Raw genomic sequence first — 26,246 nt, forward strand, 5'->3', positions numbered from 1 at the left:
GCCATGCGATTAAAATACAGTTTTGGATGTTTTAAAACATAAAAATGGTTTAATTTTTTTTTTAAATCCATACCAATTTTCCTGATTGAACCAGCCTGACCTCACGAGAAAACGTAAGTATTTTACGTTTTGGCAGTTTAGTGGCTAATTCGAACGAATTCGTATGAGTTTAGTCGATTTTAAAAAGGAGGCGTGGCACCTAACCCCACCCCTAACCCCAACCATCATTGCAGGATGAACAAATCGTACTAAATTGTACGAATTAGATTGTACGAATTCATACGAATTAGCCACTAAATGAAAAAGTTACGAATTGCCGTGAGATTGCGTTGAATTGAACTATCAAAGTCTCGGAAACATCTGGTTTACGCAGATTGTAATGACAAAATGTGCATGAATATTATGTTTAATTATTTTCTAAGCCATAATCGTAGCTAGCTATGTGATACAAACATTAAAATGTACTACTGTTTTGCATATATATTATATGACAGTTTATTATACCCCAGTGTTTTCAATGGAGTTTCTGCGCTAGCTGAATGGATGGCACCAGCGTTTACGCTGTCTTTCTCGTTTTACGCTTGAATAACTAAATAAATGCTTAAGTCTGTTTAACTGATTGAATTGTTATTTACATTACAACATCTATGCTGCAAAAGGAACCGTATGAAATTGAAAATAGTCACATTAAGCTTTTAACAGAAGTTTATCGCTGGCTAAAAACTTGTTAAGTGGTGACGTGTTTGTGACGTATGTAATACTGTTTCCGGGACCAAGTCGCCATTCATTTGAGTGGAGAAATCATTCGTTTATGATCACGTTTTATTCCTATCACACATTAAAGTTAATTTTATATAAAATCATAGTGTACACAACAATCTGGGCTAGCTGCATAACAAATACCAAAAATTTAACAATTTATAAAAAAATTAATCACTTTCTTGCCATCGGATATTAGGCATGGACATATATACTGCGATCGTGATTTTCGAAAGCATTAAATCGCTTTGTAAACGTTTATGATTACCATTTCATGAGTTTCCCCATTCAGTTGCATAGAGCGCTTGGACCCGGAAGGCGCTTCGCGTGACGTCACACTTAACAAGCGGATAGAGCCAAAGAGAATCACCAAGAGGCGACACTCTAGTGCAATTTGGTAAACAGCCACTAGATGGCGCGGCGGCCATGTTTGAATGAAAATTCCAATAAAACAACACAATAAACTATTAAAAGTGCTGATGATTGTGATAGTGTTTTATTGTCGTCTCTCAGGTTTTTATCTCTGCTTTAATGCCCTTTAAAAATAAATAAATGAAAAACAAAGCAGCTGCTTGCCATCACGACAGCCATAAGATCCAATGGACAGCCGATCGCTTTCACTTCAAAATGGCGGAATCCGGGGCTGTTGCGGGGCGCTGCGGTTGCAATGGAACGCTCTATTGAGTGTCGCCTCTTGGTCATCCTCATAGAAATATACATAGATCTGTATATATCTATGGGTCATTCTATGCTCTTTGATAGAGCCCATTAACGGTGAGAGGGTATTTGCTATGGAAACACTCAGGTTGACATCAACAGAAGGATGCGGACTCCAAACGCGGAAGCAAAAGGTGAGATTTTCACCGATGATTATCAAAACAAACACATTTGTTTCCATATACTTCTAGAATAACTTTGTGAGCTGGCAAAGTAAACGATGTACATTTTGATATCTAGCAAACGTTTAAAGTGACATAAATAGGCTGAACAGAACTTAAGTCCATTCATTTAACGTTTTCCATCTTTAATACAAGCGAAAAACATCCCGTCCAACAATATTTTGACATGTTGTCTTCCACACTCGGTCACGAAAAGGAAACCAAACTTAGTGGTAGCATGTAAACAAGAACTCGAACTATCCAGGTCAAAATAAAGGAGCTGCTGGGAGGTGTGTGTGTGTGTGTGTGTGTGTGTGTGTGTGTGTGTGTGTGTAGCTGTGTGTCTTGATTTTGGAGGGCTCGAGAGAGCGAGAAAAGGAGGACAAAGGGAAACATGGACGCTTGCCATACCTCGCTAGCATCATTATGGGACTATCAAGTGTCCGTTTCAGCGTTTGACCATCGCCACTGGCATGTTACTGCATTTCTAGCAGATTTTACCTTCCGTCTTACCTGTAACCCGAGCCAATATTTTGTGCAGTCTGCATTCCTGGAGACACTCTAAAAGAGCACGATATTAGAGCTCTCTGCCAAACCTCTCAATTGAGCAGATTTAATTTTAACATTTCTGCAGGACCCCCAGCCGCTTTCTGCTGAGGTCGCCTGAGTTTGATATAACAGGACGTATTTTGGTTTCTGTAATTGGCTCCATATGATCGCGATTGTCTGTGGTCGTAATTCCTAATACATGATTTGAAATGCGCATCTGTTCGTGTTACTTTTTTTTGGGGGGGGGGTTGCATTTTCTTGTGGTGTATTCCAACATAGCAAACCGTCTCTGGCCCACCTCTGGTCCACACAATCAGCTTTTGCTTGGCCCACATGCCGCAGTGAATTACGGGACATGACTGGACCAAGTCTGGCTTCCAGACAAGCGCCAAACATGGACCATAAGTCTCAGCCAAGTTAATAAACCATATCTGTACCTGCGTGGCCCATGTCTGGAAGCCAATGAAATTGATAAAAACATGAAGCAATGTGCATCTATAAGGGTAATGTTAGCAATGGTTAATAATAATAAAATGTATAAAATAATAATTTAGTGTATGTATATATGTATATATGTATATATATATATATATATATATATATATATATATATATATATATATATATATATATATATATATATATATATGGAACAGGAAACAATAGTTTAATATTAATTCCAACAATTGTCTTGATTGATTCCTGGATTAATATTACCTTGTGTATTGAAATATTTCATTCATTCATTCGTTTCCCTTCAGATTATTCTCTTATTTAACTGCCTATATTTCTTTACACAAAAATAATTTTAATGTATTTCAAATATGGGTCAAGATAGACCACACTTGTGTGGCCCACATATCAATTTTAAACATCTGGGCCAAACACTGCATTTGACATGTGGCCCATGTCTTGTGTGCCGCCTTTAAGACGGTGCCACCTCTGCCAAATCCGGGCCATGTTTGGCCCAAATGCTGTATGCCAGTGCCAAATGAATCCCTGCTGTGCCCATGGGCCAGAATTCTTTGCCACCTGGGTTATGATCAATTCTGCACTCTACAAAATTGCTAGGTTGTCGAAACCCAATATTAGTTATAATTCAATTGAAATGATCAATACAATTTAAATTATACTTTTTAAGCCAGCCCTGAGTGAAACATGGTTCATTCTTCATATTAAATTTAAATTAAAAAGGCTGACCCAACTGTTGGGTTTGTTATTGTTATCTATTTGTATGATTGCACAAAATCTTACAATCTGCTGCTTGTTTTTAGTATATTAATTTTACATACATTGTCCCAAAGTTCACTCACCATCATATTGAATAACATCAGCAAGTTACTCACCATTAATTGTCCCCATATCATAGCGATCGCCTGTTGTGATAATACGTGATTTCAGATGCGCATCTGTTTGTGTTACTATTTTAGAGGGAATGTTCTTGTGGTTTATCAGTTCTGCACTCTACGAAATGCTGGGTTGTCATAACCCAATATTTGGGTATCATTTAGGTATCACTTTCAATTGAAATAATCAATTAAATTTAAATGATACTTTTTTAACCCAGCCCCGAGTGAAATATGGTTCATTCTTTTGAAATATTAAATTTAAATAAATAAAAAATTTAACCCAGCGGTTGGATTTGTTTGTTATTGTTGGCCAATTTGTAGCATATGATTGCATACATTTCACAAAATGGCGCTTATTTAGTTTTCTTAAAGATAGAAACATTAATTAGAAACGATTAAATTTAAACGGCACATTTTAACCCAACGCTTAGTGAATTGTGGTTATTTTTTTTACATTAGGCTATATTTACATTAAAAAAAATGTAACCCAGCTGTTGGGTTTGTTTGTTATTGTTAGCCAATTTGTATTAATATCACAATCTGCCGCTTAATTTGTTTACTTAAAGGCATTTTACAAACATTGTCCCATAATTCAAGCCTACTTACCACCAAGTTAATTCCAACAAGTTACTAATTAATTGGCATCATGCGAGAACGATTGTCTGTGGTCATAATTTAGGCTATGGTTGCATAAATGTTCACAGTCTGCCGCTTATTTTGTTCACTTAAATACGTTTTACATAAATTGTCCCATAATTTAGGCCTACTTACCACAAGTTACAATTCCATCAAGTTACTTATTATTGGCACCATATGAGAACGATTGTCGGTGCTCGTAATTCACAATAAACGATTTCGTTTAACCCAATATTGGGTTGATCAATTGGAATGAATAATTAAATTTACATGGCATCTTTTAACCCAGCGCTTAGTAAATTATGGTTCATTTGTTAAATACCATATTTAAATTTAAAAAATGTAACCCAGCTGTGGGGTTTGTTTGTTATTGTAAGCCAATTTGTCGGCTATGATTGTATAAAATTTCACAATATGCCGCTTATTTTGTATACTTAAAGACGTTTTACATACATTGTCCCGTTACTCGTTATGACGTTATAATTCCATCAAATTACTCACCATTAATTGGCTCCGTGTGAGAACGATTGTCTGTGGTTGTAATTCCCAATAAATAGATTAGTATAACCCAATATTGGGTTGATCAACTGAAATGATCAATTAAATTTAAATGGCACATTTCAACCCAGCGCTTACTGAAATATGGTCAATTTTTATAATAACAATAAAATATATATATATATATATATATATATATATATATATATATATATATATATATATATATATATATATATATATATATATTATTATTATTTTTTATATTATATCATGTTATTACTTTGTTAGCCTATGTGTATGATTGCATAAAATTTCACAATCTGCCGCCTATACATTTTACATACACTATCCCGTATTACCGTCAAATTAAATAATAGCATCAAGTTACTCACCATTAATTGACTCCATATTAGAGCGATTCTCTTCGGTCGTAATTCCTAATACTTGATTTGAGATGTGCATCTGTTCGTGTTATTTTTAAGGTGCATGTTCTTGTGGCTTATTAAGATCAATTCTGCACTCAAAATGCTGGGTTATCGTCACCCAACATGGGGTTGATCAATTGAAATGATTAATTAAATTCAAATGACACTTTTTAACCCATCGCTGAGTGAAATATGGTTCACTTTTTTAAAAAAGTAAAATTAAATTACTTTTTTAAATCCAACTTGCATTTGTTTATTATTATTTGTTTATCATCGTTGGCTAAAATTATTACATATAAAAATTTTCATTTGTTGTTTTAATTTCTGGGTAAACTTTAAATCACGTTCCTACACTTTATTAAATTATTTTAATTTATTTTGTTAAATTCTGCATACTTTCTGGAAGCACTGGCATTTTAAAACGATTAAGTTCTGAATTACACTATAAGAAAAGATTTGAGATAATTAGGCGGTTCATTTCGCTGTGGTGACCTCTGAAATAAAGACTGAACCGGAGGAAAATGAATGAATGACTAATTAAGCACACTGCTTTTTTTCCACCGTGGGGTTTCTGGACACTTAAGCCAAGATGAAATATAATATTAAAATATATATAACATTGGCTGTATTTTGAATAAATTATCGCTGAATATTATTCTAAAATAAACATCATTTGTCAGTGATGTTTCGGTAATAGATCACCTCTCCGCCTCTTTAACTGACTTCATCAAATCTTCGTTTAAGCCCCGCCCCTTTAGATACCTGTCCTGTGGAGAGCCAATCACATCTCATGCATTTTGTTCTCATTAAATATCGTGTTTCATCTGTGAATACATCACATCAGTGAAGTGAAAGTGCAGAAACATTTACTAACTGTTAGGATTGACCCAATTTTTTATTAAAATAAGACAGCATTTTTTTTAAGAGTATGCTATAAAAATTTGGGTTGTTGTAGCCTAACACTTTGCCGAAAGGCTGGGTTAAAAAAAAAAAATTAAAGTTTTTTAAGTTAATCCAATGTTGTGTTTGACCCATCATTCTGTTAAAACAACCCAGTTTTTAGACCTACACTCCACATAATTCTGGGTTGTATTAGCCCAGAGTTGGGTCATATAACAGACAAACACAGTAGCTGGGTTGAAAATGGAAATGTAACGCAACAGAATATGTCTGTGCATATTTGATCCAACACTGGGTTTTAATTTAGAGTATAGCAAACTAAAACATGTGACTAAGACTTCACATCATTGCTGTGTGTGTGTGTGTGTGTGTGTGTGTGTGTGTGTGTGTGTGTGTGTGTGTGTGTGTGTGTGTGTGTGTGTGTGTGAGACAGTCAACTTGAGGAGGTAAATCCTGGTTTCCTGGTATTCTGGACAAAGGCACAGATCATAATCAGAGAGCAAACATGGAATAATCTTGCAGAGAGTACAGATATCCCGGACACACACACTCAAACACACACACAGATACACACATGCGGCGAGAGGAAGCGCTCTCTTGTGTTTGGACTTCTGTGACCGTCTATAAAATCTCATAATCTGCTGCAGTCACTATCCTGTTTATGGTCAGAGCCAGTTTAATTTACAGAGATCAGTTTCAGTGCTTCTGTCTCTCTCTCACACACACACACACACACACACACACACACACACACACACACACACACACACACACACACACACACACAGAGATGTGGGTCATATATGGACAAACACAATGTTGACATTTTGTTGCATTAAATTTATATGAATTGTTTTAACCCAACCATTGAGTTTGTCCATATGTGTGGGCTAATACCGCCCAGAATCGTTTGGAGTGTAATCCTAAAAGCTGCTGGGTTGTTTTAACCCAGTATTGGGTCAAATTCGGACGAACCCAGCATGGGTTAATTTCTTCAATTAAGTTTAAGCTACATTTTTGACCCAACTGATGTGTTTGTCCATATTTAACTCGGTGTTGGGCTAACACAACCCAGCATGGTCTAATGCTAAACCCCCAACTGTTAGGTTCGTCCATATTTGACCCAATGTTGAGCTAATACAACCCAAACATTTCTGAAGTGTAACTCTGAAAACTGCTGGGTTGGTCTTTCTGAATAATGGGTTAATTTTAAATTTAATTTTTAAATAAATCCTTTTATCCTTTTAAATTTTAAAATAAATTAAATGTTTTAACCCAACTGTTAAGTCTCTCCGTATTTGACCCAGTGTTGGCCAACACAACCCAGCATTTTACAGGCTGCGACCCAACATTGGGACAGATATGGACAAAATCTAACACTGAGTACTGGCATTAAATTTATATGAATTGTTTTAACCCAACCATTGGATTTGTATGTGACCCAAAGTTGGGCTAATACAACCCAGAATTGTTTGGAGTGTAATCCTAAAAGCTGCTGGGTTGCTTTAACCCAATATTGGGTCAAATACGGACGAACCCAGCATGGGTTAATTTCTTTAATTAAATTTAAGCTACATTTTCTGACCTAACTGATGTGTTTGTCCATATTTAACTTGGTGTTGGGCTAACACAACCCAGCATGGTCTAATGCTAAATCCCCAACTGTTAGGTTTGTCCATATTTGACCCAATGTCGAGCTAATACACTTCAAAAAGTTTTTGGTTGTATCTCTGCTGGGTTGGTCTATCTGAATAATGGGTCAGACATGGACAAAACCAACATTGGGATAATTTTAAATTTAAATTTTAATTAATTTCTTTAACCCAGCTGTTTAATTTGTCCATATTTGACCCAGTGTTGGGCTAACGCAACCCAACATTTTACAGCCTGTGACCCAACATTGGGTCAAACATGGACAAACTTAACATTGAGTAATTTTTTATTTTTTTGCATTAAATTTAAATAACATTTTTAACCAATGGATTTGTCCATATTCGACCCAGCGTTGGTCTAACACAACCCAGCATTTTTTAAAAAAAGAAGTTGTTTAAACTAACCAACATTGGGTTTATTTTAAATTTTAATATAAATTAAATGTTTTAACCCAACTGCTGAGTCTGTTTGTATTTGACCCAGTGTTGGCCAACACAACCCAGCATTTTTACAGCCTGCGACCCAACATTGGGACAGATATGGACAACACTGAGTACTTTTTTTGCATTAAATTTAAATGACATTTCAACCCAACCATTGGATTTGTCCATATGTCACCCAAAGTTGGGCTAATATCACCCAGAATCGTTTGGAGTTTAATCCTAAAAGCTGCTGGGTTGTTTTAACCCAATATTTGGTCAAACATGGACAAAACTAACATTGAGTATTTTTTTTGCATTAAATTCAAATAGCATTTTTAACCAATGGATTTGTCCATATTTGACCCAGTGTTGGGCTAACACAACCCAGCATTAAAAAAAAAGTTCTTTAAACTCAGAATTGCATCAAATATGGACAAAACCAACATTGGGTTTATTTTAAATTTTATAAATTACATTTTTTTAACCTATCTGAATATTGGGTGAAACATGAACAAAACCAGCATTGGGTTAATTTAAAATTTTAATTTAATGTTTTTTAGCCTATACTGTTTAGGTTGTCTGTATTTGACCCTGTGTTGAACCAACACAACACTGCATTTGTACAACATACGACCCAACTCTGGGTCAAACATGGACAAACCTAACCTTGAGAATTTTTTGCATTACATTTAAATGACATTTTGTAACCCAACCACTGGATTTATCCATATTTGACCCAGTGTTGGGCTAACACAACACAGCAATATTAACAGCGTGTGACCCAACATTGGACAAACATTGAGTACATTTTTAGCATTAAATGCAAAAAATTGCTGGGTTGTTTTAACAGGGCATTGGGTCAAATATGGACAAACCTAATGTTAAATCATAGATCCAGATCTATTAATTTTTGCATTACATTTCAATTATTGGGATTATATTTGACCCAGAATTGGGCTAACATAATTCTAATATTCTATATAATTATAATAATTCTTTCCCTCGTATTCATGTTATATAATGCCCAAAGACAACAAATAAAAGAAGTATAACATTACTTTAAGCTGTCCTCATTAGAAGCTCTATGTGCTTACTATAGTAAAACAACTAATCATGCATAATTACATGCAACATGTTGGATTAAATATGAATATTGGATTAAAATCAAATGTAAATATACTTACCCCAACAGTTGTCTATGTTTGACCCAATATCAGATAAAAAACAACCCAGCATTTTTGTACAGTGCATGTCCAGAGTAAGAAATGCTGATCAGCATGTCAGCTTCATTTACTAGATGAGCCTCACCTCTAAACGCTTCCAGGAATGTGTCCACAAACAGCATCCAGCACTGCCCTTGTTCTTTTCAATAAAACAAACATCATATCTGCGTGACCCGCATGCAGTCCGGCTACTGAAACATTAGCTGAAGAGTTGAGTTTATACATAATAAACACTCGCAGGACAGATTCATTTTATTCGGAGATCTCCGTGCACCTGTATTTATAATGCATTTCAAAGCATGGAGGGGAGATCCAGGCTCGGGTTTCCAGCATGTTTATACTGATCCCGGTCACAAAAACAGATCTGAGACCCAGTAGAGAAATGCTGAACATCTGCTCTGTGTGTGTGCATTTAATGTCTCTTATTTATTAGCATACGCTCACTGTAAAACCCAGCAGTTAACTTTATCAAATGAAATGAGTGTATTTAACTCAAAATCTGCTGAAAGTTGGTTCTACTCAAATACCTCATTACTTAAACAGAGTAAGTTCGCAGTACTCATATAGACTAGTTTTTGAACTTAAAGGGTTTGCAGCAATCGGTTTCCTCAAACAGTGTGAGTTGCCTTAACTTATTGGGTTTTACAGTACTCAGTTGCTTTGAGTTCTCTTCTCAAATAATTTATTTGTGTTGAATTTAAACAAATTAAATTTAATAATGTTCAACTTAATTTGTTTGTTTAAATTCAGCCCAAATAAATTTTAACAACCACTTAACGTAAAAAAAAAAAAAGAAAATCCAAGGAATCATCTTTGAATATTTTTTTTCAGTGTTGCTTCATTCACTCAAATAGATTAAGTTCACAGCACTCATTAGGATTAGTTTTTGAACTTAAATTGTTTGTAGCAATAGGTTTCCTCAAATGGATTGAGTTACCTTAACTTTTTGGGTTTAAAAGTGCTGTAAAAAAGCTGGGTAAACACAACCCAGCATTTTACAGCTTGTGACCCAACGTTGGGTCACACATGGACAAAACTAACATTGAGTTTTTGCATTAAATTTAAATGACATTTTAACCAATGGATTTGTCCATATTTGATCCAGTGTTGGTCATAAACTAATCAGAATATTTCATTATAGTTCATCTTTAAAAAATTCAATATTGATCTGGACTGAGGTTTCTTTTCATGCACTCAAAAATAATACAAATAGAAATACTAAAATGAGCTTAAACAACTCATTTTTTAATGTTTTTGTTTTTGTTCAGTCCATTTAAATTTGTAAAACTATTAAATTAAAATAATCAATTTTTGTTGGGATAACATGAGGGAATTGTGTAGAACCCAGCTTTATTTTTATTTTTAATATTTTTTTACAGCACTGTAAAACCCAAAAAATTAGGGTAACTCAAACCATTTGAGGAAACCAATTGCTATAAGTTCAAAAACTAATCCTAATGAGTGCTGTGAACTTAATCTATTTGAGTAAACAAAGCAATGTGAGCACAGTAAAACCCAATAAATGAAGAGAACTCAAACCAACTGAGTACTGTAAAACCCAATAAGTTCTACACAGTTGCCTCATGTTGTCCCAACAAAAACTGATTACATTAACTTAATAGTTTTACCAATTTAAGTAGACTGAACATAAAACAATGAGTTTTAACCTTAAAAACTGTGTTGTTTAAACTTATTTTAGTGTTTTATTTGTATTATTTTTGAGTGTATGAAATGAAACCTCAATCCAGATCAATTTTTTTTAAAGATGAACTATTATGAAATTAGAACATAGATACTTGTTGGTCTCTAAGGATTTTGCAGCATATTATTGTTTAAGCAATATAATGATTGTGGTGTTGTGTATGTCATGTCACATTATTATTATTATTATTATTATTATTATTATTATTTATTATTATTATTATTCGCCAAGATAAACACAGGTTGTTTTCTTAGAATGTAATTTTAGAGGATAAATAAACGAATAATCAAATGTTAAAGTCAAATTTATTTCACATCGGGTCATTTGATAGAAGCATAAATCGGTAATTGTATGCATTTCGTTTTATAAAAGTTGATCTCAACCTTTTATCAAGATATTTACATGGGATCGTGCTTTTTTACGCAGCGCATATTAATAATATTTTGCATATATAAAAACGGGTGGAACAACACATCCAAGAAAGAGGTGAAAAATAAAACATTTAGTACAAGTCTTAAAATAATCAATAGTCTTCTGGAATCATATTGAACCTTTAACCATTTTCAAAACGTTTTAAACTATTACACAAACTACTAGTGATGTTTATTAGTTACTTTTATTAAAAGCTAATTAAGGCTACATGTGGAGAAACCGTCGTGGAAATCTGATTGATCATAGCAGCTGTCTGATTTCTGAATTTGATAAATTATTATTATTATTATTATTATTATTATTATTATTATTATTATTATTATTATTAAAAATCTAATTGATTCGTTCGTTCGTTTGTTGGTTGCTAATTTACTCTCTAAGAAATTGGGTAAAATATTGACAAACAAAAACATTGGGTTAAATTACATTTAATTAAATAAATTACGCCAGCAGTTGGTTTAATACACTCAGACCTGGGTTGACATAGTCATGCAGCATTTTAGAGTGTGTTATTTGTTTGTGGTCAATCAGAGAACACACGTAGCCTGTTTGTTAAATATTCTGACGGGGTTAAATCTTTCACAGACAAATGATATTTATTTTCAGATTTATAATTATTTATAAGTTTAATCAATATTGAAAATGTCGTGTTCTGTATTTGGAACAATTTAAGCGTGTTCAATTAACCCACAGTGACTGTTTGACCTTTAGAGAAGCAGCGCAGGTTCACATGCAGGTTTCATTCATCAAGCTCTCTCCAATGATCATGTTTTTCCCTCTCTGGCTGAGGTAATTAAAATAGGAAAGGGCAGCCAAGACGTCAGGGGGGAAAATCTGATCGTAAATTTAAATTGGAGACAAAATCTTCTATGTCAAAGGAGCAGAATCGAGATATTCAGGTATGAGGCGGCTATAATTAGACCTGGGGCGGAGGGTCGGTGAGGTGGGCTGCGGGTCTGGACTCAAGGCGAGTCTGTGTTCGTGCCAGGCGGCTTTTAGGTTATCCAAAGGTCGGTGGGCTCAGCCATTTCCCCTAAGTCGAAAATCACACTGCTCTCTTTATATTCCGGCTAAAGAGCTCCTTCCAAACGGGCCGGAGCCAGCTATGGGCGTGTGTGAAGGTTTAAGACTGGATGGAGATGCCAGTAAACGGCGACTTGCTTCTTGAGTCGGGCTAAATGTTGAAGATCCAATTGTTTTCTGTGTAGGGAAGACTGATAAAACTGTAAAGGTAGTCTCATTTGCACTGCATTCTTGAATTAGTTATCAAACGTGTTTGTTTAAAGCGGACTTGTTTAATAAATGTCATGCACCCAAAAAAAAATGCTGGGTTGTTTTATGTAAACCCTAAGTCAAATATGAGATACAAATCTGCCACTGGGGCGGTCCCTTTCTAAAAGGTGCATTTTTGTTCCTAACAGGTAATTAAAGGTAGGCTACATGTTAATATAATACCAAAAAAAGTACTAATGTATACCTTGACTCACTTAAAGGTGCAAAAGTGTGGATAAAGGTGTTAAAGTCCACCTGTACGGTACAAAAGTACATCTTTTAAAAAGATAAGAGACAGATTTTGTTCCTTTTATTTCTGAGAGCGTGTGGACAACCCCAGGTGTTGTTTTAAATGTGTGATTTAAATATAAATGAAAAACTAATTGACCCATCTTTGGGTTTTGTCCATTTGACCTAACCTTCGGTTACGATAACCCACTATTTTTAGAGTGCATGTCTGGCTAATTGCTGAGGCTTTCAGATATGTCTGTGAAAATGTAATGTCATACATTTAACCCAGAGCTGGGGCAACTGCAGACAGACCAAACAGTTGGGTTTAAATGTAATTGATATGCAATTTAATTTACATTTTTGACTCAATGTTATGTTAAAACAACACCATAAACTGTGCAACAATATTGCGTTGGATTAAAATAAGTTATTTCTTTAGAAATGGCTTATTTTAATTGTTTATTATTTATTTTAAATAATTTGACACAAGTAAGAACGTGAGTTATGATTCTCAAACTTGAGCAGAGACGTAAAGTCATGTCGCAAAAACCACCCTCTAAACAATTGTCACTGTAAAAAATGCAGGGCTCCACAAAATTCATTCTTGTTGACCCAACACAAATAAGTTAACACGTTTAACAAATGTATGTGGATTGAACAGTTGTCCCAATTAAATCTTAAGAATTGTGTTGATTCAGCTTAATTTAAATAAGTAGTTTGAACAAGCAAAACAAATATTTCTTGAGTGTATTAACCAACGGTATATATAAACCCAAATGCTGGGTTGAAATGTGCCATTTAAAATAAAAAAACAACGTTGTATTTGTTGATTTTTGACCCAACAATGGGTTAAAACAGCCAAATAATATCCAAGAGTGTATTCTGCAGCGCTTCATCCGCGGGGAAACCATTTATAAAGCTTAAATAGAAAAATCGCGGGTTTCGAAGTGCGCTAAAAAGCAGGCAACAGGGTGGGATATTTTTTCAGGACAAGTCTTTGAGCCTTTAACTGGCAGTTTGACTGTCAGACAGAGCCCGAGTCTATGTGGACTCCTAATTGAAAACAGATGGCGCTTTGAGGTTGGGCTCTATGCAGCAACTGTGAGTTTGAGACGCTGCTCTTTTCCATTCCGCCTCAGCGCTCAGTCAAGCATACAGGTGCACGGTGTGTTTCTGCCTCACCTCGACCCCTCCGTCCTCACTCAACCGGGAAATGGAGACGTCCATACCCGCTCGGACTGATCCAGAATGGCGGCTTGGTTTGCCGACAGTAACTCCTTTTTTTCTGTTTTTTGCTTGGATCGATGTTAAGCTAAATAGGACTAATCAGCGCAGTTTATAGTTAAATAATTTAAGAGCATAAGTATATATTTTAATTTTGGAGGAGAAAATTAACTTGGGAAAGATATGCGTTGCCTTCATTGGGATGGTACTGCCAGTAGCTAAATTACGTGTTATTTGAGTTACAACGTAAAATATGTATTTTTATATGAACTTAAAATATATCATGCATTGCATTTCTATGTTTAATAGCCTAGATTTCTACCGAACCATCCTCAAAGAGTTGGAGATTAGATTTTGGTTGATTTCACATACTCGTTGAATAAAAAACGAGCTAAAGCATTCAAGTAGATTAAAATAGACATATATGCAACATCCTTTCTCTTTAGTAGATACAAAATCAATCAATTGTTGAATGACTAATATTAGTTATGCAGTAATATATTGGTCTATTGTAGGCGTGTATAAATGCAGAATCGAGTCTTATTTGGAGGACTTTTATTACAGTATCTTCAACTTCTTGAAATTGATCAATTGAAAAAGCACATATTGCACACACATTTCCAGCAGGCCAAAGGTGCCAGCGACTTATCACCATCTTGACACTGAAACGGATATATATGTAAACACAGCGTATATTCGTTCATCTGTGCAATAACGAACGTAGATGTAAAAATAAATACCGGTCAGAACGTAAACACTTTAATCGCTTCTACAGCGGCAGTGGATGACTGTGCTCCGGCCATTTATTTTAGGGGAGAGAAGGCGGCTGCTTTGCGCAATCGTGTAATTTAACAAGTAGACTAATAATTTAAAAATTTAATTAGAACTCTGCACTTGTAATCCAGAGTTTACAGCCAGAATATTTACCTAATGTTAACCGCATACGGTAATCTATATGTAATAATCTGTGTGTTATATAATTGTTTCGTAAACGAGTACAGTTACATTTAGAGAGATTTTATTTCCTCCAAAGCATCGAGTTACGCTTCATATCAGCAAAATCAATCAAGCTATTTTCCCTTACTGATTTCTTTTGAATGAAATCGTCCAAAGATATTATTTTGTTGATCATATTTTCTTTCTGACATTTAGCGGAAATTAAAATTGGAATGTTTTGACTACAGACACTTCAAAGGAATTGCTGATCTTAATTACTTTTCAGGTGGGTGTCTGATTAAAATGGTGTGTTTTGTTTGTAATAAAGCGGACTTATTTGGATTTGTGCATTCAGCAGATGAAAACAATGTTTAAAACATTGAGTAATGTGAAGCATTTTATTAATATCATATCCAACAATTTATCTTTATGCAGAAAATGTAGCCTTTCTAAATTACGTATTTTGCATAAATAAAATTCGTGGCAAATATTATTTTGGAACTTCTATTTGGTTGTCGCATCAACGCACGCTTGCCTTGCGAAATATCATTCAGTTGTTCTTTATTAATACATGATATGATCTTTAGCTCAAATAGCATTTCAAATAATTGTTAGGAGATTCAAATGCATATTGAACAAAATATTGCTGCACTCTAAAAATGCTTGACGTAACCTAACGCTGAGTCAAATACAAACCAACCTAACAATTTAGTTAAAATATATATATTTAAATGTAAAAATGAACCCAGCGCTAGGTTACGGCATGTTTAAGCCAAGATTGCATTAATACAACATTTAAGAGTCTGGATCAGATTTTTAACTATAATTTAAAAGGAGAGAAATTGTGTAATCTGATTAAATAGATATCTACTGCAGCAGATTGTGATGTGTATACTTTTAAAAACAATGTTAATTTTGTATTCATTTGTGGTTCGTATTTACTATTATTAGCTATATTGACATATTTCACAGTAGCAAAACAATAAGACAACAAATAACCTGATGTTTAAATTATATTTTCCCCAGCAACTCGGTTAACCTAGCTCAGTGGCAGTAAGGTCAAATAAACAACCCAGCATTCTGGGCTAAATGAGGGTATTTTCCAGCACAACATTTTCTTTTTAAACACAAAAAATTTCAGTCTGGCCCAAAAATTAAGTTCTCACTAAAGTGCAAGACCTCCAACAATAGCATCAAATGAAACTCAACATTTGGGTAAAAAATGTATATTCAAATGTATTATTTAAAAAAACAACCCAGGCTAGTCTATATGTGATCAAAGATTGCGTTAATACCACCCAACATTTTTAGAGTGTGCATCAGATGTATTAACTTTAGATAATCTGGAATAGTTTGTTTAAAAAGTAGAAACATTTCTTCATTTTTAATTCAGTTTAGTCCTTCGTTTATTAGGGATCACCACAGCGGAATGAACCGCCAATTATTTGGGGGAATGAAAAGGTGAGACAAAATGTCAGTTTTAGTCTGGCCCAAAAATCAAAATCTTACTTATTCCACGACCTCCAGTAAAAGCATGTAATTAAACTCAACAGTTGGGTTGATAAAATAGTTTACATTTAAAGGTTAAAATATTAACACAAAGCGTTTAACCCATGTTTGATTCAAGATTGCGTTATTACAACCCAACATTTAGAGTGTGCATCAGATAAACTTTAAATTTTCTTTATTATATAATCTGGAATGATTTGTTTTTAAAAGGAAAGACAAAATGTCCACATTTAAGTCTGACTAAAATAATATAAATCTCATTAAAATAGAAGAACTCCAATAAGAGCGTCAAATGAAACTCAACAGTTGGGTAAATAAAAAAGCTAATAAAATTTAATGTTAAAAATAGAATTAACCTAACGCTGTCTTTGCCAATATTTGATTCAAGATTGCATTAATACAACCAAACATTTTACGTGTGTGCATCAGATGTATTTACCATAGATAATCTGGAATTATCTGATTTAAAAGGAAGGACAAAATGTCAACATTTCAGCCTGGCTCAAAAATCTAAATCTCACTAAAATCCAAGACCTCCAATAAGAGCGACAAATAAAACTCAATAGTTGTGAGAGAAAAAAAAAGATTTGTTTAAAAAAAAGAGACGTTAATTCAATATTTCCCACCGGCTTATTGTCCCTGATTTATCAGGGGTCGCCACAGCGGAATGAACCGCCAATTTCTCGGGCATATTTATAAAAAGGGGAGACAAATGTCAAAATGTACGTCTTCAAAATTAAAACTAAAATCTAAGACCTCCCATTAAGGCCCGCACGCAGAAAAATCTCTTCACCTGAACTGTCCACTAGTTCACGCAACTCTGATCGATGAAACTGACTGCCTGGAGTGGGAGCTCGAAATCATCCAGATTTAAGAGAGATTTGGGGTTTGAGAGCACCTTGGTTTAGCTGGTATTGTTGATGGTGCTTCGGCGGCCGACATCCTCCCTGCTGACCCCCGTCCCCTTCTGCCTTTTCCGTCTCGTGAAAAATGATTCCTGCGCACTGATTGAATTTTATTCCTTCCTGACCTGGCCCGTTCTGTGAGGGCGCCATCAATCTTGGGCTTAACACGACGTTTGTTTATTACTCGGGAAAGGCTCTAATGACTTTTATGAGCATGATTACAACTTTTTTTGTGTGCGGAGAGAATGCGCTGCGTTGGCCAAAATTCATTGTGATCAGACGATAATTTGCACAATAATTTGCAAGCTGTAATCTAATTTGTACACTGAAGAATTTGTGTCAACCATTTTTTAAAGTTGAATCAAATTAATTTTACAAGTCATTTCAACTTAAAACAACTTGTAATACGTAAAGACACTTGATTGGCTACGCTTTAAGAAATTTTGGGGTTATTTAAACCCAAATTGAGTAAATAAATAACCAAGAAAGTTGAATTAGTCCCTTTTACACACAGAATTGGGCTGAACCAAACTAAAAAAGTTTTAATTATAGCTATATATATCATGAACATTTTTAAAGTGGTCACGTTTCACGTCTGAAGGCTTGAAATTGATACTTATTATTATTATTATTATTATTATTATTATTATTATCATCATCAGTAACAATAATAATAATAACAAAAAAAATAATAATAATAATAGCTTCTACTAGTACTACTACTTATAATGGTAATAATAATATCAACAACAATAAAAAAGCAATAATGCATATTATATGTGGTAATAATAATAATAGTGATGGCAATAAACTGCAGATTATATCAAATTTTAAGCTTATATAGTGTCACTGTTGAAATTTCCACACTTTGTCTAAAGCGGTAAAACATGAAATGTTTAATTATTTAAAATTGCTGCTGTATTTAAACATATGAACACTAAGAGTGTGAAATAAAGCCTATTTTAGCTTAAAAGTTTGCAAAATTCTATATTGTTTTTGGCGAGCTCAATACGGGCACATTCGCCGCATACCATACCGAGGGAAAGAGGCAAAATCCGAGACGTTTTGTTGACGAACGCTAGTTAATTGGCCGATTAATTAACCGCTGTAATCACTACCAACCGCTCATGCAATGAAAATAAGTGAAGCGCGGAGGCAATGAGAACACGTGTGCGTTTGCCCTCGAGGTCTTTGGGCCTATTACTGGGCTGTAGACTGAAAAATATGCACATAAGAACACAATATTGTCTGGTATAATAATAATGTTAATAATAATAATAATAATAATAATAATCGATATGCCTACAGTTTTCATGATAAATACGCTTCCATTTTCCGACATTTTATTATTCGTATTATTTTATATCATTATTTTATTTTTATTTGCATTGTTTGATCATTTCGTGCTTATGGTGTCTACATCTACACATTTAAAATTAATTAGAATATAAAAACTCCAACTCGCTTTTTTGTCCCCCTCAGGTCTAAACAGGGCTTCTATATAAAAATCTGCATCACGTTTTTTAATTCACACGTTTCGACTTGTTTAAATAAATTGCAGGAATACAATCTGCAAGTCTTGCTTTAGTGATTTTACCAGGCCCTTTTCTGAATATGCGTTTGTTATTTATGAAGCGCAAGCGCTGCGCCTTCTATAACTCATGTCCAATCCTCCAGTGGTGATTTTGGGCATCTTTGGCATGTCTGGTATGATATTAACCAAGCTATGCGCAAGTAAACACGTGGACACTGAACACACGCGGTGAATTACAATGACTGAGAGACTGTTACCAAAGGCCTCAGGTCAGGATGATGACAGACAGTGCACGTCTGGCACACTGAGTTGCGTAAGAGCAAATCATCAAAAACACGTCGCACACTTACAACAACTAAAATATAAATAGTTATGCACGACAAACTTTGGTTTTATTGCTATTTACTGCATTGTTAAAAGAATTATAGTTATCAGCATACGGGCTAAACATTTAGGATGACTTTTATTGGTGTTAAAACTAATCACTTTTTACTTAAAAATAAAGCCATAAGTTACTGTTTATAAAATTAAATATAATTGAGTCTAATTTATTACAAATACTATTAACAAGCAACATTTGTAAACTAACAAAAACAATAGTCTTAATTTGATTATTTAAATGTAAATCAGTCACACTTTAAACATTTTAATCAATGCATTAATTATTAGGGAAAATACTGTATTAGGTTCCTGCATTTTACGAACACTAAAATTATATAAATGGCTACATATGGGTGTAAATGATTGAAAAAATCCCACAAGGCAGTGGCTAGCAGAACTCATGAATGCATATTTAGCATTGCACATTTCCCTAAAAAGCTGAAAGATTTGCAATTTGCATGCGTAACAGCTGATTATTTGCACATGAATCAATGTGCGTGATCGGTGTGTATTCATTTCTACGCGTGCGGTCTGGGTCATTTTAAGATAAGACGATCGTTCAAGTGTGCCGCAGTAAACTCCAATCATCTAAACGCGCTTATTTGGATCATTTATTTCAGTAAGTGGAACCGTTTTCAAGTTATTGTGCATTATTACTCCACTAGACGCACACATGTCTGTTCTTGGCATGGGTTTAAGAAATCAGGCGTAGCCTAATTTTAACTCAAATAGCATGGCAATTTATTAAACAAACAATGCAGTTCCTTCAGAATACTGTTTCAACAAAAGGAGATAGTTTGAAAGAATATGGCGTTATACATGTTCCGTCCCTTGTTATAATAATGGAACATTTGGACAATGAATGAAGTTCAATTTAGAAACACGTTCTGGTGTTTGGTCCATAATATCCGACTACACTTTAGAAATAAATTACTATATGCAATTTACACTTAATAACAAGTCCATAAACGTCTGACGCATTTCAACACAGCCCAGCATATAGCTCACAAAAACGAAGAAAACTTACGTGTTATTGGGAGTAACACAGCCCTTAACAAACCAAGATCAAGTGTCTGACTCGCGTTTGTGTTTCTGTTCAGTCCACCACGGGGTAGTAAATATCAGCGTCTGTCAGTATCGACGAAAAGAACGGAGGAAAAATCAAGAACAACAAGACAAAAATAAAAATTAATCGAAATACTGGTTTGGTCAAAATTTGCTGCAGTCATACACAAAAGCCCCCGACGTGCGGTAAATGGGCTGGCTCGGGGGAAACGACATTTGACAGCTGTTATTCCCGTTTACCGGCGAATTATTCAGACCGATTCTCTGCGATTCGAACATCTCTCGAACCGAATGGAAGTTCTGCTGCTGCGCTGGGTACGTCGCGCCTAGATGGCCAATGTCTCCGGCCTGGTTCAGGTACCATGAGGCGAGGCGCCCTTGGTGCGGATGGTGGCCCTCCTGGGCCGAGCTCAGATTCCCGTGGCTCAACGACGACGTGGTGGTCGTGATCGAGTAATCAGGCAGAGTTTCGTCCACGGTGGTAGCGGTGGTCCCCAAGTGGCCCGAGCGATCTCCGCCCGCGTACAAGCTCATGGCCTGCATGTTGCAGTGATAGGTGGCGTTGGAGGTAGTCGAGATAGAGTTCTGGCTGCAGGGCGAGCTGTACACGGACGACTGATTGGGAGAATAATTCAGGGACAACGTGGGTGTTATACCTGTCCGCGAGGGAGCCACGAGAGACGGGGTGAGCTCTCCGGAGCTGTGCGGCGATCCGCGGAGGGAGGTCATGATGTTGTCCACGCTGAAGCCCTGCGCGGGGGCCTGGTGGTGCTGCTCTCCAGCGCTATCCAGGCTGAGGGAGCGGGTGGAAGGGATGCTGTGCGGGCTGCCGCTCGACATGCTGCTGCTGCTGTCGGGGCTCTCGATCTTCGGGACGGTGCTTAGCGTGGGCGAAACAGCCTGCGGAGGAGTGGACGTGCCGTTCTCGGTTTTAATGTCCTGAATGCGCACGGGCTGAGAGCCAGGCACCGACTGCTCCTGCTCGCGGGCCTGCGGCTGCGCCTGGCGGGACGGCGCCTCTTTAACACCTCGGTCCTCCTTGTCCTTCATGGCGTCCTTCTTTTTAAATCGCCGTCGTCGCCTCAAAAAGCTGCCGTTCTCAAACATATTATACGAGTCCGGGTCGAGGGTCCAGTAGCTGCCTTTTCCGGGTTTCTTATCATCGCGTGGAACTTTGACAAAGCACTCGTTCAGGGATAAATTATGTCGGATGCTGTTCTGCCAGCCTTGCTTGTTGTCTCTGTAAAAGGGAAAGCGCTCCATGATGAACTGATAAATACCATTAAGGGTCACCTTTTTGTCCGGGGAGTTCTGGATTGCCATTGTGATGAGCGCAATGTAGCTGTACGGGGGTTTCACCATATCCTTAGGCTGCGGCTGTGGAGTGTATGGCCCATATGCCCTCGCCATGCTGGCGGGGTACTGGTCGTGGGCCGCGTGAGAGTACATGGTCATGGGTGCTGGCATGCCGGTGTACCCCCCTCCGGCGGCGGCTCGGTAATAACTTTGGTCGCTGCTGATGTACGGCACAACTCCCAGCGAGTTGGGACTGGAGACGGAATAGCGCGCCTGCATGACTGCTCTCCAAAACGGCGTACAGCTGGCGAAGAACAGTCGTTAAGAAGACTGAAGCAATCCACACACAGACACACACACACACACACAATCCTGCTTGAAATGCGCCTCCTCTGAATCTGGGAATGGGAATCCACCACAGAGTCCACCGTATTTACAAAACCGGACTATTGCACCGGGTGTTGATTAGACTCGCGTACTGGCCACCTCTTTCTCTCGGAGCGCGCATCGGAAAACTTCTAAACGCTAAGCATCGGTCACTACATAATAGTTTTTGCGCACTTCAATACTTTTCCCCTTTTGCTGCCAGTAAGACTCCTCCCAATAACATCTAAGCTGTCCAATGGGAGGTCGGGCTGTGCAAGCGAGCGGCCACACACAAGGTTGAAGAAAAACGAGAGGTGTTGGGACGTCCCAGCCCACCCTGGCCAAACACACACTTCTCCAGACGCTAAAGAACCATAGCTTCTCCGCAAACTACAGCCATACAGCGAGGTTAAGCAGCAAAACATAAATATTTTAATGACAAGATTAAAATACAGCATTTGAAATGTTATATTAATATATATCGTGTGCCTTAATCATTTAATAATAACTACTTAATGCGTCATTTATATATAATTATATATAATGTAATATATATATATATATATATATATATATATATATATATATATATATATATATATATATATATATATATATATATATATATATATATTAATCGTATAATACCCGGAGGTAAAATCTGTTTTATTATATATATATATATATATATATATATATATATATATATATATATATATATATATATATATATATATATATATATATAGGCCTATATATATATATATATATATATATATATATATATATATATATATATATATATATATATATAGGCCTATATATATATATATATATATATATATATATATATATATATATATATATATATATATATATAATGAATAAAACAGATTTCACCTCCATGTATTATACGATTAATAACTTATGCAAACACTTTAATTCAGTGTAAAACAAGTGGTAATCATATATAATGACGTGTATTTCGCACTACCACATGAAGCCTATTAAGTTTAGAGGACATTTGTTTTCAAATAATCAATACGGGACTTAGTGTAAATAATCTCCGGTCGGAGGCTTCCTGCATTTTAAGTCGCACTGCTAGTTCTTTATTAACACGGGCTGTTAGTTAACGGTCTCAATCAACACTGCTGAGCGGATCAAAGCACAGCATCCAGGCCAGAGAGCTCATTATGCTGGAATTAAGTAAGTTAAGAAGACTCTGGAGAAAGAGCCGAGGTGCGAAAGTTTGCTCCAAGTGCGAGCGAGATTAAAAGCCCTGAGAAACAAATGGGTAAAGCAAAACACCTCACATGTGTCACCGTTGGTCAAACGGGTGAGAATTATGTCATCCTTCACCTTAGCGCCTCTACGCGAATTTATGGCATGTCAATAAAACCGATGGCTTCGTAAAGTGGTTTACTTACAAAGCAATCCCCTAAACATTCATTTATACGACGCAGAGGATGATTATAGCGCATATACACTTTTATTTGGATTATTTTTAAATATGTAAGCTTTGAAAAATGACGTGCACATTTTATAAATTACTAATTCCTTTCCTTTGTTATCTAATATATATTTTAAATCTACAAAATATATATTCATACTAATTTAATATGTGTTTTACATGCGGGCCTACTGTAAAAAGTGCAGACCTCCACACAATTCATTAATGTTGTCCCAACACAAATCGATTAAGTTAATCTAACTCTTTTAACAAATTTATGTGGATTGAACATAAAAAAATTAAGTTGCCCCAACGAAATCTCAAGAATTGTGTTGTTTTTTGCTTGTTTTAATTATGTAGTTTGAACAAGTAAAACTATATAATTATATATTTATTATAAAGTGCATTGTATAGCTATTTACAAGTAAATCAAAACAATCCGCCCTAATTCTTCAAATGTAAGACGGCCACTCATCCCTTACGAAATGAAGATTGGGGGAGGGACACAACATTTAATTGTGAATGATAATTGTGAGGCCAAGTTGCGGTCACAATATCTTCCTAATCCCCCACAGGTCGCTCTGATTAAGTGACCATGGACTAGCTGATACTTCACTGGTTTCTCCTTACAGGGACCCGGGCATGAACTTTTTCTTGTGCCCCAGGCTATTTGTACAATTCAGTGCGCGCCTCTTGCTTAACCCCAAACTCCTGCCCACCCCGAACTCCCATTCCAGCCAATTAAACCTGCTACCTCCGCAGAAGCCGACAACAGCCTTGTTAAAAACACGACTATAATCGTGAAGCAAAGAAACGGCATGCCTTCATAATATGAGAACAAACATCCACTTCACTTTGCTGTTCTGTAAAGAGCAAAATTGCTTCAGACGAATAGCCTAAAAATAGGCTACATCGTGTTCTGTCAGATAAAACAGAGTGTTGTATTAGGTTTGAGATGATCTCCATTAGTAAAACAAATATGATTTAAATTCAAGCTGACTCTATTACACTTACAATAACATATAATAGAAATACACGCTTATAGCAAGTTAGCATATAGCAGGCTAATATAAACAAACAATTCGCTTCAGTCGACGATACTGTCAAACTTTTAAACAGCAGTTTTTTATTAAGTAAAACTGTTTATAAACTTATAATTGTCGTTAAAAAATAAACGCCTATATTTAGCAATCGCTTTATTTAATCCGTGTATGTGTGGATCAAATAGCCGAAATGATCAATTTTGCTGTATAAAAGGAAGCCAAAATGTGAAATACTTTAATGCTGATTTACTCGAAAACAAGGGCGATTATACCTCAACGACAGCATGTCTGTGCTCTGAAATAACTTTTATTCTCAAAACTAAAAGACAAATAAAAAAAACAACGTTTTAACAATTTAAATCAGTCAGAAATACCAGTGTTTTTGTGTGTGAAATGTTTTATTTTTGCTTTGGAAGCATCATCCAGAATAAAAACAACAGGCTATAAACTAAATGTAAAATATCAGAAGTCTTAAACAGTGAGCAAACTAACGAGGCAACATTTTGAACAACATTTGATAAAAAGGAAAACTAAATAAAGACTCGGCTAACTTTCCGCTAGTTTTGTCATTATTGTCGGAGAAGTCTATGAGGAGTCCATGAGTCCACAGCGCCATCTGTTGGTCACTAACACCACTGTTTACATGTCCGGGTTATCCGACAGCGACCATTTGAATTAATTTGTAAGTATAAGCAAATATAAAAATCAATTAGGACAATTCATTGTAAAAATGAAAAACATTTTGATTAAAATGCACAAAATAAAAGCTTTAAAAAAAAATATATTGTGTTTATGTCTTTGTTATGTAATTTGTATTTTCTGCCCAAGTTTAGCCAATTCTGAGGCTTTATTTGGATTGTCCCTGTGAAATAAAGGACAAATAATAATAATAATAATAATAATAATAATAATAATAATAATAATATTTTTTGTGGTAGCTAGGTCACAAAATATAAACATCATTCTAAAAATGCCAGGCTATTTCAACCCAAATTAGCCTAAATATGAAGTAAACCAAACATTGGGTTAAATTTAGTACTATTAAATTAATAAAAAAAATTAACCCAGGAGTTGGTCTAGTTTCCATTACGTCCAGAATTGGGTTGAAATGACCCGGCATTTCTAGAGTGAATATGTGTGAGTAAAACTTTTTTTTTTTTTTTTTGTTCTGCAAACTAAACCTTTTCTTTTAAACTTAAAATAAATATTAGCATATTTAGAGCAATAGCAGAGATGCCATGCTATTTTTATTACATATGTTTATTTTAGACAACACAACACCAGAAATCAATATGTGTTAAACATGAAATGAAAGCATCTGTTATTTTATAATTCATCAAAAAGTTTTATAATAACGACTTTTGTTTTACACAATCGGATAAAACTGTACAAATAATTTGTATATAAATGTACTGCCCAAATTAGAGTAGAGTTAATTTAAAAAAAAAAATTTTTTTAACCCAAGCGTTGAGTTTAATCAATATTTTCAACTTTGGGTAGAAACAACCCATCATTTTAGAGCGAAACCACATCAAATACCATCCCCATAGACTGAGCTTACCTTTCTCTTGGGTTAACTCCAGATCATTCGTATTAGCTTATGAA

General features: G+C 35.5%; 1 protein-coding gene and 1 long non-coding RNA gene across 2 annotated transcripts; one reads left to right on the forward strand and one right to left on the reverse strand.

Moving 5' to 3' along the window:
• The first annotated feature begins 1,378 nt into the window (after nucleotides 1–1,378).
• Nucleotides 1,379–2,400, forward strand: LOC141377579 (uncharacterized). The gene is made up of 2 exons (XR_015478080.1): nucleotides 1,379–1,610; nucleotides 1,974–2,400. It is a non-coding gene; the product is annotated as an uncharacterized LOC141377579 (long non-coding RNA).
• A 17,738-nt stretch (nucleotides 2,401–20,138) lies between these two features.
• foxc1a (forkhead box C1a) lies at nucleotides 20,139–22,318 on the reverse strand. Its single transcript, NM_131728.3, is given in 1 exon segment — nucleotides 20,139–22,318. A coding segment is annotated over 1 exon segment (1,431 nt). The 5' UTR covers nucleotides 22,062–22,318; the 3' UTR covers nucleotides 20,139–20,630.
• Between the last annotated feature and the right edge of the window lie 3,928 nt (nucleotides 22,319–26,246).

The sequence above is a fragment of the Danio rerio genome, chromosome 2 (assembly GCF_052040795.2).
Source record: "Danio rerio strain M-AB ecotype USA chromosome 2, GRCz13ab, whole genome shotgun sequence".
NCBI lineage: Eukaryota > Metazoa > Chordata > Actinopteri > Cypriniformes > Danionidae > Danio > Danio rerio.